The sequence below is a fragment of the Pteropus medius genome, unplaced genomic scaffold (assembly GCF_902729225.1).
Source record: "Pteropus medius unplaced genomic scaffold, Ma_sr-lr_union100, whole genome shotgun sequence".
Classification (NCBI taxonomy): Eukaryota; Metazoa; Chordata; class Mammalia; order Chiroptera; family Pteropodidae; genus Pteropus; species Pteropus medius.
This window is the reverse complement of record NW_024354502.1, coordinates 28,102,974-28,115,996: the sequence shown is the minus strand read 5'-3', so window position 1 is coordinate 28,115,996 and position 13,023 is coordinate 28,102,974. Positions and strand designations below refer to the sequence as shown.

General features: G+C 49.1%; 1 protein-coding gene across 10 annotated transcripts in view; it reads left to right on the top strand.

Moving 5' to 3' along the window:
- The window catches only part of FGFR1 (fibroblast growth factor receptor 1), a 45,512-nt gene extending 34,828 nt beyond the window's left edge, over nt 1-10,684 (top strand). For 6 of the 10 annotated variants that reach the window (XM_039853896.1, XM_039853898.1, XM_039853904.1 and 3 more), the window contains 12 exons: nt 448-638; nt 2,523-2,667; nt 4,743-4,945; nt 5,739-5,884; nt 6,114-6,235; nt 6,708-6,818; nt 7,322-7,512; nt 8,322-8,444; nt 8,680-8,750; nt 9,089-9,226; nt 9,417-9,522; nt 9,641-10,684. In XM_039853896.1, coding sequence (XP_039709830.1) covers nt 448-638; nt 2,523-2,667; nt 4,743-4,945; nt 5,739-5,884; nt 6,114-6,235; nt 6,708-6,818; nt 7,322-7,512; nt 8,322-8,444; nt 8,680-8,750; nt 9,089-9,226; nt 9,417-9,522; nt 9,641-9,817 — 1,724 coding nt within the window. In that variant the 3' untranslated portion in view covers nt 9,818-10,684. The remainder of the gene's footprint in view (nt 1-447; nt 639-2,522; nt 2,668-4,742; nt 4,946-5,738; nt 5,885-6,113; nt 6,236-6,707; nt 6,819-7,321; nt 7,513-8,321; nt 8,445-8,679; nt 8,751-9,088; nt 9,227-9,416; nt 9,523-9,640) is intronic. The other 4 variants (XM_039853900.1, XM_039853899.1, XM_039853906.1 and 1 more) reach the window with 1 other exon arrangement.
- The last annotated feature ends 2,339 nt before the right edge of the window (nt 10,685-13,023 follow it).

Genomic DNA, 13,023 nt, shown 5'->3' with positions numbered 1-13,023 from the left:
AAGAAACTTCTGGTTCAGGAGTTGTGGTGTTGAGCCTGCAGTTTGCCATTTCTAACAAGCTCCTAGGTGATGCTGGGCTGTTGCTCTTGGATCACACTTTGAACAACAAGAATCTAAGTGACTCTGTAACTGTAGGTAAGGAAAGTTCGGTCTGAGTGTGTGACTAAGTTATAGGGCAAGGGAGACTTCTTTTGCCTATAAATACGGAGGCCTTGCCTTGGAAAAGAGGTTCCTAATAGCCTAGGGCCTGAGGAGAGGGTGTCCCTTCTCCCACCTCCTGTTCAAGGGGCTCAGCAGAGGGGCCGGGCAGTGCACTGCCCAACACAGGGAAAGCCAAGTGGGGAGTGCCCTTCTCTTTGTGGTCTTTGGGATTCCCTCTGTCAGCATCCCAGCCAGGAGCGGGCTATCACAGGGCCTGACAAGACTCTCCTCTCCCTTCCTCTACAGAGCGGTCCCCTCACCGGCCCATCCTGCAGGCAGGGTTGCCTGCCAACAAAACAGTGGCCCTGGGCAGCAATGTGGAGTTCATGTGTAAAGTATACAGTGACCCACAGCCCCACATCCAGTGGCTAAAGCACATCGAGGTGAATGGGAGTAAGATTGGTCCAGACAACCTGCCTTATGTCCAGATCTTGAAGGTAATCTTGGCTCCCAGTCTCTGTGGGCTGGGTGCTGGGAAGGAGACCAAGTTGCTGTGTTCACCCTCAGTGCCCATGACTGGGACTCATCCCTTACCCTTCAGGCACACGTTCCCATCTTACATAGGGACTAATCACATTCCCCAGGACTAGCGACAGGTCATAGAGTGGAGGTGCAATGGGAGGTAGGTGGGCATTGCTGGTTTCTAAAGAGCTTTGAGAGTGACTTTGCTCAGGCTTTTGGGTCAGCTACTCAAGGAAGGCCTTTGGACTCCTGCTTTTTCCCTTGCCCAGGATCAAAGCCTTTCCAGCAAGTGTTTCCTAGTCTCTACCCTGCTTCCCTAGTCATATTTTTTCTGGCAAGTGGAGTGAATGATAAGGGCACCGCTCAGGAGGAGTTAGGAAAGCAATGCCATAGGTAAATTCTAAATAGTATCGGGAGTAATGGCATGTTCTTTCTTTTTTCCTCTCACTCCCAGACATTTGATTGTCCCTGAATGCTTCATTAATCCAGGGAAGGTAATTGCCTAATTCTCCAGTGGATCTTGCTGCAGGAAGTAACCAGAAGCTGGGAAAGTGGTTTACCTCCTGGTCCCAGAGTTAGACCTCACCCTCCCCTGGCTTGGCTGTCCCAGAGATTTATTGGCTATCCTTCCTCTTTGCTTCGGTGCTGAAACCACTGTCTAGGAAATGGGACCATGACCTTAGACCTTGGCCACTGTTTCTGGCCATTCACAATCTCTGCCCTAGTCCTGGAAGAGTGGGTTTAGTACAGAATATTTGATGGGGGCAGTTATTTTTTTTAAGTTATTTTGCAGTCAAATCCTTTGGATTTTAAAGCCAACTTGTTTCAGCCTCCTAAAAAGGGAAAGATGATAAATCTCACTTAACGTCTTCCTTGCCTTAGCTACCTGCCTTCACATTACATGAGAGCAAAGTATGGGCACATCTCAGTGTTTGCCCAACTGACTGGCGTGTCGTTGGTTTGTTCCAGCATTCGGGGATTAATAGCTCGGATGCGGAAGTGCTGACCCTGTTCAATGTGACAGAGGCCCAGAGCGGGGAGTATGTGTGTAAGGTTTCCAATTATATTGGTGAAGCTAACCAGTCTGCGTGGCTCACTGTCACCAGACCTGTGGCAAAAGGTAACGGGGAGATGGATGGGGCCCTGTGCTGGGAGTTTGATTTTGGCCCCAAGCTGCTGGGGCAGGTGGGGAAGCCAGCACCCAACTCTCCCTGTTATCCTGCTATATTTCTAGTGCCCAGAGCCATGGAAAAATACCCGGCCTGGGAGGCTGTTTGGTTTGGTATTGTGTTGGTATCTGCTCCCTTTGTGCCTTCTGTGTGTTCCTTGGCTTCGTGTACATTCATGGGGACAGTCTTGCTGTGTTTTGAACGATACTTCAGACTGAAGGTTTGAGTGGTGGGTATGAGAAGGTACCAGGTGTTCCCTTGTAAACCACCATCCTCAGACTGTGTGTGTGTGTGTGTGTGTGTAAGTACAGCACCCTTCCATCCCTCCTGTGTGTGCCCTCTGACTTTCTTTACCTGAAACCAAACAGCCCCCCTGCCCGCCGGTCCCCATTTCTCCATGCTGCCCACTGCCCGCATGCTTGGATGGGCCAGGGGCTGCCAACGTCTGGTGAAGGGTCATAACCAGCCCTTGTTGTCTCAGGTCTGCCGGAGTTCCTCCCTCAGGGTCTCTCTCTCTAACAGGTCTCGCTGCCTGGTGGTTTTTGTCTGTTCGTTGTTGCAAAGGAGACACTGGGGAGCGTCTCTTCCTCTGTTTTTTTTTTCTCCCTTCTCTTTCTCACTCCCTTTCTCTGTGTCTCTAGAGGTCTCATGTCCTATGCTTGTCCATTTTGCTTCCATTGTCTCTTCTAGACTGCCGGAGTTAATACCACCGACAAAGAGATGGAAGTGCTTCACTTAAGGAATGTCTCCTTTGAGGACGCGGGGGAGTATACGTGCTTGGCGGGTAACTCTATCGGACTCTCCCATCACTCTGCATGGTTGACCGTTCTGGAAGGTATACACTGTACTTCTCCTCTCGATGTCCTGCCCTCGCCATGGGCACGGGGGGACCATGCATTGCGGGACTGGGGGAGACACAGAGCCAGGAGAGGTAGAGGAACGGGGTCTGTGGGCCAGTGGATGGCTCCAGCAATTTCTCCACCCTTGAGGGTCAGTTCCTCTCAGCTCACACAGGAGCTTTCCTCGTTTTGCAGAAACACAGAGGCCTCCCACCTGTACATCTGCATCTGGCTCTCCCCTTGGCCAATGCAATGCATGCATGGGATCTGGGTTTAACCTGCAGCCAGGCTGTCCTCTAGGGCAGGCTCCTTCCATCCTTGGGTCTAGCAGCCATCCCTGATTTTTCTGATCCCTTTTTGCCAGCCCCAAATGTCTCAGAAAGGGCCCCACTCCTTCTTTAACTGAATGGAGGCACCGTGTAAAGAGGGGCTTGCTGCTTGCTAGCATTGCCAGCCTCCACCCCCCCACCCCCACACTTTCTATATGGCCCTCCTCTGGTCTCAGAGAGGTTCTACGGAGACCAGTAGACTTGAGCTGCTTTAAGTAAGGCCTGTCTCAGGTAGCTGCAGCTGGTGGATGGTACCCATTTATCCTTTTTTGGCTACTGATGTTTCTTCTGTCCCAAGAGTGGAGGTCTATGTGTTGGGCCGGGAAGGAAGGAGCCTGCAGCCTGCTCAGGGTGGCGGGCTGGTGACTGCAGGGCCAGAGCTAGTGGTCACTGCCTCTTTGAGGGTCCTGCATGTGGGTCTGGGTGCTGTGCTGTTCTTGTTACTGCCGACACTGCCCTCTCTTCTCTCTCCTCTTCTGCCCTGCTTGCCCAACAGGGTCTGATAACACCCCTGCTTGAGGCAGAGAAGTGTTCTGTTTTTAGCATTGTCACTGTCTGTCCCGTGTGTGCTCCCTCTCAGTTGTCTTCGTTTCTTAACACTGGGGAAAGAGAAAAACAAACACTTCTCCTTGTTATCAGCTCTGCTGTCATCTTGTCAGGCCTCAGAAGTTCCCTTGGAACTCAGTCGGGGTGACACCCCGTGTATCTTGGGGGGAGGTCCCCAGGGTGTCTGCCTCCGTGGCTGGCTGGGGATTTTTAAAGGGGAGGGTTGGGAGCAAGGCTGTGTTCACATTGGTGGGGATGGAGTGTTCTGTGAAGCCGGTACTCTGAGGCTGAACGTAAATGCTCCCAGTCTCTCATGTGGAAAGGAATGGTGGATTGAATGGATGGGCTTCTGTGGGAATGGGGTGAATTCTAAATGGAAGATAGGAGGAAAGAATAAAACATGACCCCTCCCCACCCCCATTTCCTTCTTCAGCTTTAGGAGTTAGGGCCTATGAGTAGAATTCTTAAGAACTGAAAAGATGTTTATATTTTTAATCTCAAGCAGTCCAGACATGTTTAGAAATTAAGTCAGTTTGGCCTGTGGTTTGGCTAGGTGTAAATATTTACATGTCTGACGTGACAAAGGTGAGATATTAAGTCAGGACACAGACACACCCTTTCCTCCTGCCCTCATTTGTCCTCATTCTGTGAGTACCACTATATGCCAGGTGCTATGGCCTCCAGAAATTAACAAGGCACCATCCCGGCTTTCATGGACTGTCAGAACAAAAGACTCGTAAAATGGTTTATCTGTCCCTACGTGATAGGTGTATGCACACAGTGATAAGGCATTGCAGTGAAGGGCCATGTTTCCATGTGGAGGCTGAGATAGGCATTCAGAAGAAGGGACTTCTTAGTTGTCCCTTGCAGGGTACCTTGTACCTGTCTAGCCCAGCAATCCAGCTGAGCAAGAAGGGCTCCTGAATTAATGATAACGGGCCCCATGTAGCAAAATAGTTCTAGTTGATCCCTCTTAGGGGATTTGAGTCAGGATAAGGAAGCCTCAAAGAACAAGATGTCTGATCTGCTCAGTGCCAGAACCCAAGTCCTAGCTAAGACCTGACTTGGTTCTTCTCTGCCCTAAAGATTCCCAGAAAAAAGGAGACAGGTGTTGTTTTTCTTATGGAGCTAGGAGCTAGGGACCCTAGTGGGCTGGGTCTCCAGAGCCTACTAATACCCTGTTCACACTGACTCAGCCCTGGAGGAGAGACCGGCGGTGATGACCTCACCCCTGTACCTGGAGATCATCATCTACTGCACGGGAGCCTTCCTCATCTCCTGCATGGTGGGGTCTGTCATCATCTACAAGATGAAGAGTGGCACCAAGAAGAGTGACTTCCACAGCCAGATGGCTGTGCACAAGCTGGCCAAAAGCATCCCTCTGCGCAGACAGGTAACAGAAAGTAGATAGGGGATTTGCACGCTCTGCATCACCTTCTCTCCTTGTGCCCCCCAGGGGCTTCTCCAGGACCTGCTAATGTCCGGCCTTTCCAGTGTCCCCAGCCTACTGCTTCGACTTTGCTTTCTGGCTTCTGGGCTGGGGCAGTGGAATGTCCTGCCCATGTGCTCCAGAGTTGGGTTTCTGGCTGTTCTAGTCCATGAATTCCATGTGCCCAATGTAACCTGGCACATGGATTGAGAGAAAGTCCCAGCTGGATTGAATGTGCAAGGGATTGTGAGTTCAAACTGTCCCAGTTAGAGGTGTGAAGATAGAATAGAGAGGAGGACCTGAGTCAGGTCCCAAAATGCCCTCTCTCCTGTGTGCCCACCCTCCTCTCCACCAAGAAAATGGAACAGAAGGTGAAGGCGTGTGAGAGGAGGAACATCCATGCAGAACTGTACTAATTCCGGGAGGTGCTTTGGGAGTTAGGAATCCATAATCGGAAGTGGGGTTTTCACAAAGAATCGGGACAAAATAGAGCTGTTATTGCAATGATAAGTTATAAAATGTCAGTCTGGAAGAGGCACACATGGTCTGTTCATGTTAAAAGCTAGACAGTGGCAAAAAGCAGTCCGTTTTAGGCCTTAAACCTTCTGGCCTCTTGTGCTCTTTCTGCCACTCTGTGCTAGGGAAGGAACATCAGGTAACATATATACCTCTGCCATTGGTGAAAAGCCCTGGCTAGGAATTGGAAGAATCCGTACCTCTCCCCGTCTCCTTGCTAGAAAGGTGACCCCACGCTTCCCTGTAGGTGTCAGCTGACTCCAGCGCATCCATGAACTCTGGGGTTCTGCTGGTCCGGCCCTCACGTCTCTCCTCCAGTGGCACCCCAATGCTGGCTGGAGTTTCTGAATATGAGCTTCCCGAAGACCCCCGCTGGGAGCTGCCTCGAGATAGGTAATATTCTAACTCTCAATTTATGAAGAAGTCCCCTGCTTGTTATTCTAATGATGGGAGTTGACTATACTGAGACCATCTGGGGAATGAAGGTGTACCAGATGGGTCTAGAATCTTTTTCACTTCCCACTCGCAGTTGGGTGAAATATGGAAAGGTGGAGATGGAATGTCCTCTCAAAGTTTGAACTCTACCCACCCCAACTTACACCACCCTTTGTTTCCCCAAAAGACTGGTTTTAGGCAAACCCCTAGGAGAGGGCTGCTTTGGGCAGGTGGTGTTGGCAGAGGCCATTGGGCTGGACAAGGACAAACCCAACCGTGTGACCAAAGTGGCTGTGAAGATGTTGAAGTGTAAGTGAAGTTTCTGTCCTTACAAAAATGATCCCTTTCCTTGCCAAGTGAACTGTGGGTCCCGGGCCAAACAGAACACCTTCTCTGGTGCTCTTTCTTTGCTTACACCTGCTGCACAGCCTGCCTAGGGTTACCTGGGAGTAGAGGGGGCATCCTGCATCCTGAGGTTGCCATAATTTCACTTTGTGCCTTGGGATCAGCCTGGGTTGTGGTCGGGTGTTTATTCTAGATTCCATCACTAGCTGATTTTCCTTACTGTGTCCTCTGCCCCACTCATTACCACATATTGCAACAACAGCTGTCATGAGAGGGAAGGGAAAATAAATTTGAAAGTGAAAAGGGGAAAAGAGAAGCCACTCCAGGGGAAACAGGATTCCTTGGACATCCACCTCATCCCTTGTCCCTTGGCTTTTCTCTTGTTGCCCTCCCTTCCCAAGTAAATATCATCCCTTTCTCTGGTTTGTATACAAAGCGGATGCAACGGAGAAAGACCTGTCAGACCTGATCTCAGAAATGGAGATGATGAAGATGATTGGGAAACACAAGAACATCATCAACCTGCTGGGGGCCTGCACACAGGACGGTAGGCACTAAGCCAGGCCAGCATTCCCACCCTATTTGGGGTAGGGTCTCAGATGGGAAGCCGGGCCTGCTGTTCAACTAATAGTATCTGTCAAGGAGAAGATAGTGAACTGGGTACCAGTGATCAGACTTCTCTGAACCATGTTAGGGAACTGGAGTAAGGAGAGAGGCAGGTTTAGCAGCAATTGCAATGCATTTCTTGGGGTCTGGGCTGATGCCCATTGGTGTTCATCTGAGAATACGGGTGCCAAGATTCACGGACACTGTGTGGATAGTAACGGAAGATTAGGGCTTCTATCCCCAACTCTGTTCGGGAACTTTCTGGACTGTGCTGGGAAGAATGATTTCCCTCTGTTTGAGCAGTGGAATGAATTTCCCTGGTTCCCTAAAGGGGAGGGGAGGTTAGGTTAGGATATGCCATTGGGGGTTGGGTTTCCTTGAGGTGAGGCGCAACCTGCTTACTGGCCTGCCTGCCCTGATGGCCTCTTCATCCTCATGCTTCAGGTCCTTTGTACGTCATCGTGGAATATGCCTCCAAGGGCAACCTACGGGAGTACCTGCAAGCCCGGAGGCCTCCTGGGCTGGAATACTGTTACAATCCCAGCCACAACCCAGAGGAGCAGCTCTCCTCCAAGGACCTGGTATCCTGTGCCTATCAGGTGGCCCGAGGCATGGAATATCTCGCCTCCAAAAAGGTGCATCACCTGACAGCTCCCCTGGGTGAAGTCAGGGTGGGAACAGAGCCCTCCTTGTACTGAAGCTTATGGCTGTCTTTCGGTGGAGTCACAGACATATTGAGCACTGACTACATGTGCTTTCTTAGGCTCTCAGGAAACGTCAGAGTCAAGAGAGCCAGTGTAGCTTTGTGGCCTTGGGAGTCAGACTGAGTTAGGTCCAAATCTGTGCACTGGCACTTTCTGTGTAGCCTCGGGCAGCTAGTTAATATTTTCTGTTTCTTCAAGTATAAAATAAGAATGGTTTTAGGAATAAAATGAAGTTGTATGAGAGTGTTAAGTTTAATATTTGGTGCTCAGTAAATGCTGGTTTTATTCGGGCCCCAACCCAGTGTGGATATGCTGTACCTGGGGAGACAGGGCTTGAGAGCATACAGCATACACCTAAACAGAGTGGACATAAACAGAAAAGTTCAGCCTTTCCGGGTACAAATCCAAAGCTAAAAGTTGGAAAGACCAGGAAAGGAGGCAGATACAGAGGGTTTGCTAACATGATTGAAAATCCTAGAGCTGGAGGTGTCTGAATGGCTGGGTTTGAAGTTGAGGAGAGGGACATTCTAGCAGGGAACTAGAATGTTCATGTGGTGAGTAGTATGGCCGGAGAAGGCCTGGGAGGCAAGTGGGCTTGCCTACCAGCTGTAAAGTGAGTGCTGGAGTACAGAGTGACTCAGGCAGCTGGACACTAATGCATATCTTCATGCACCCCCCTCACCTGCATCCCACTCTCCTCTCATCTCTCCCTCCCCCGGCCTCCCTTCCTCTCTCCATAGTGCATACACCGAGACCTGGCTGCCAGGAATGTCCTGGTGACGGAGGACAATGTGATGAAGATCGCAGACTTTGGCCTAGCTCGAGACATTCACCACATTGACTACTACAAAAAGACAACCAATGTAAGTGCTGACAAGGCCACTAGGTGCATATCTTCTGCCCAGGACTCTGCCAGGCAGGTTTTCTCCCACTTAGATTTCTCTGCTGTGACCCAGTGCAGGTTGCTTTGCCTGAGAAACCATGTGGTGGGATGTGCTGAATATGCACACTCCTTCCCAAGTCCAGCCCTGCATGTACCCTCCTTACTCCCTTGTTGCCCTGCCTGCGGCCACCCCAATCTCCCCGTACTGCTTGCAGGGCCGACTGCCTGTGAAGTGGATGGCACCTGAGGCATTGTTTGACCGGATCTACACCCACCAGAGTGATGTGTGAGTTTGAAATGGGCAATTGCCAGGGATATTTGGGACAGAAAATGTCCAGTATATTAGGGTACTGTCTTCCCCTCTGGATCAAAAAGGGTCTCCTTCCATCTCAAAGAGAAAAAAACAAAACATTGTCTGTATCCATTCACTTTGTTCCTGGGGGACAAAAGGCTGATCTGTTCTCTGCACTGTCTCCTGCTATGCTCCTCGGAATTAAAGATTTGCGTTGGGGAGGGTAGGTTCAGGGTGAGAATCTGATATACTGCTGAAAGAGAGATGGAAAGAATTCTAGGTTGGCCTACCTCTGTGCTCATAACACCCAGGGGCTCTGTGCTCATCCACAGGTGGTCTTTTGGGGTGCTTCTGTGGGAAATCTTCACTCTGGGTGGTTCCCCATATCCTGGCGTGCCTGTGGAGGAGCTTTTCAAGCTGCTGAAGGAGGGTCATCGTATGGACAAGCCCAGTAACTGCACCAATGAACTGTAAGCATGAGAAGATGCCGGAGGTCCTGAGCTAGGCCCTTGGGTAGAATGAGCATGGTGGGAAGAGAAGAAAGAAGTGTTTAGCTAGATAAAGCAGCCCTTCCTGGTCATTTCTCCCACAGTACCGCCACGATGAGATTTTTAATCTCACTTACATCTTTCTTCACCTGACCTTACAATCCTGTTGCAGATACATGATGATGCGGGATTGTTGGCACGCAGTACCCTCTCAAAGACCTACCTTCAAGCAGCTGGTAGAAGACCTGGACCGCATTGTGGCCTTGACCTCCAACCAGGTGAGGCTGTCTCATCCTAGATTTTCAGTCATCGTCAGTTAAGTACATCTCTGTGAATTAATACCACCACAGGGGTGAGAGTGCTGGATCCATTGTTGTTTTGTCTCTTCTATCACAGGAGTATCTGGACCTGTCAATGCCCCTGGACCAATACTCTCCCAGCTTTCCCGATACCCGAAGCTCTACCTGCTCCTCAGGGGAGGATTCTGTCTTCTCTCATGAGCCGTTGCCTGAGGAGCCCTGTCTGCCCCGACACCCAGCCCAGCTTGCCAATGGTGGACTCAAACGACGCTGACTAGCACCCCAGCACTGCCCCTCCCTGAACTCCATCATCAGCTGTAACCCTCACCCACCACTCCCCGCTGGACTCACTGCCCTCCCCTCTGTCCCTTTCCTGCTGGCAGGAGCCAGCTGCCTACCTGAGGCCTTCGCCCCACTGGCTCACCTCTCTTCCTCCTCTCAGCCTGCTTGTGGGAGAGAGGAGCAGAGAGGCAGGCACTTGCTGATGGCTACTCCAAATGTTGGACCAAGACCCCTCCCTGCCACCTGGCATTACCTGGAGGGTTAGGGAGTGGGAGGTGAGCAGGCATACCAGCGAGAGCTGACTGAGCTTTCCTGTGTTGGTTTTGTCTGCTTCACCATAACCCATAAGCCCCTGTGTTCCGGTGGCAGGCACCTTGTCTTCAGGGCTACAATAGTAGTGAGGGGACATCAGTGCTTCAGGCCTCAGTTGAAGGCAACCTCTGCTCCAGATAGATGGTGCCAGTGGCTTATTAATTCCAATACTAATTTGCTTTGCTGACCAAATACCTGGTACCAGAGGATGGGGAGGCAAAGGCTGGGAGCAGTGTCGTGGCCCTGGGGCCCAGCCCCAAACTGGGGGCTTTGTACATAGCTATGAAGAAAACACAAAGTGTATAAATCTGAGTATATATTTACATGTCTTTTTAAAAGGGTCGTTACCAGAGATTTACCCATTGGGTAAGATGCTCCTGGTGGCTGGGAGGCATCAGTTGCTATATATTAAAAACAAAAAAGGAAAATGTTTTTAAAAAGGTCATATATTTTTTGCTACTTTTGCTGTTTTATTTTTTTAAATTATGTTCTAAACCTATTTTCAGTTTAGGTCCCTCAAATAAAAATTGCTGCTGCTTCATTTTTATATGGGCTGTGTGACAAAGAAGAGAATGTCCACTGAAAAGGAGCAAGACTAATGGGCTCCGGGCCTGTGTCTGCCCAGAGGGCACTGCGCATTCCCAGCAGTTTCATCCTAACCTCTTCCTTTTAGGTCCTGCACAGAGACATTGAGACAAACCTCCTACCTCTCCGATGCTTTTGGAAAGGGAGGAAAAGAAGAAGTCTGTGTAATGGACAGGAACCTCCTGTCAGTGCACGGGGTAGGGGTAGGGGGAGGGCACTGGGCTGAGAGCCAAGGCCCTGCAACCCTCAACCATTGATTGTTTCCTCAGGGGAAACTGGTGGGGTCGCTTAGGTCAGGGGGTCAGAGAGGGAGCTGGGGACCTACCTCAGAAGAGCCAAGAGATGGAGGAAAGCTAAGGATTATTCAGCAAGGGCCTGCAGAAACTCGAAACCAGATATGTCTACCCCCTCCGTGTGGTCGTGGTTTTGCCTGTGCTGCGATGTGAGGGAAAACTTGTCACTTAAGACTAGTTTTACATTCGTGTCCCTTGCTTCATGTTTCCCAGCCTGCTCTTTTCATGGTCCTTCCCCACACCAGTCTTCCTGTATCCATGTGACCAGATTACATGTGTTGGGACAATCACAGATCTTGGCTTCCTTTAGTTCTTCCTGTACAAACTCCACCCCATCCCTTAGGGAAGGGAAAAAATTCTCTGAATGTTTGTTTTTTGGCTGCTTGGAAATTTACTTCCTCTGCCACCTGCTGGTTATCACTGCATTCACCAAGTGCATCCTGGCTCCTCAGAATTTAGTGCTCAACCTACTACTACTCAACCTCTATATCGGAAGCTTGCTTTTTTGCTGGATTACTACTGAATACAAAAGAAAGTTCAATACACTTTAATTTCTGTAGGGAAAATGGGATTGCTGCTTTTAAATTTACTTTCTGAGCTAGCTATTTTTTGGCAGCTGAAGTGTTGGCCACTATTGTAAATTAGTTCTCTTATCCTTGTGTCTCTGATATACAACTGTCAACATATTACAGTTTGTGTTTATGCTTAATGAAGGCACAATTTGGTGAACAGAGCCAGGAAATGAATTTTAGCTCTTAAAACCATTTGCTGTGAGACCTTATAGTGGTGTCTTTCCTTGGAAAATAGTGATGATAATTTCTGCCTTGGCCCTTGAAGCATTGTTGTGGGAATGGAAGGAGGCTCTATAAAGGGTTTTATATGCTTTCAGGAGAGATGCTGGAGAATTATAAGGCACTATTATAACAGTGATGTCCTTGATGTTACTACTCAAATCACCCACGAATTTCCCCAGAGACTGAGCCCTCTGTCTAATAAAAGATAGTGAAATTGACCTATGAGAAAATGAAATGACCAGTTTACTTAGATGACCAGATTGAGTCTCCTGAGGAAAAGAATCCAGTTTATCTAATGACAACAACATGCTGTCAAGGCACAGTCTGTCTGGTTTCCTGAGGGTTAAAAGATTAGGGCCTAGGATCACCACAGCATAAATCAATATTGCCTTTCTGCCTTTTCTAATTGCCATAGGCTGGGGATCATCAGTCCCTTGCTACCGCTAATGTAATGTATTGATCTCAGGTAAGTAAGATTGAACCTCGGATGAAGCAAGAAATCTATCTCAATGACAGTGAAGTCGCTGTGTGTACCAGCGGCCACTGGGAGGAGCCAGCAGGCCAACATCTCAGTCAACGTTAGGTAATGTGCCAATCGGCTTTGAAGTTCATTAGTAGCTATGTACTGGTGTTGACTGGCAGATCTTTAGCATAGTTCTTAGTATTACAGAGCATGTATTTGATATCACCAATATGACTCATAATTTTGTAATGACAAATACAGTATTAGACACAGAACAAATACAAAGTCCATGAATGTCAAGTGCCACCAAAACTTCTCCATTATAGCAGAATTCTCAATGTCTAAGCTACAGGCCAAGTCTGACATCATCACTGAGACTGAGTTTTAGAAAATGCCTAAAATTATACTCAATGAGATTATTAGCCGCTAGTACTGCCAAGGCATATGCATCTGCAGGCACAAGTAGAGAGCAGGGAAAGAAGAAAGCTTTGCAGCAACCTGACATAGCCTTCCATTTCTTCGGCTGAGAGCCAGGGAAGGTCAGCAAGAACACAAACGTTCAGGAAGACTCAGTCTTGGGCAAGTTCTCTCTAGGTTTCTACTTAACAGTATCTAGAACTATTTATACTGCACTGCCTTCAAGATGTTTATGCTGGTGCATAGAAGTGATAACGTTTAATGCACATGACAACTAGAGGTTTAATTGTCTCTTGTTACTCTAGTAGGAGCTAGATCAGTGGTGTGCTGGGGC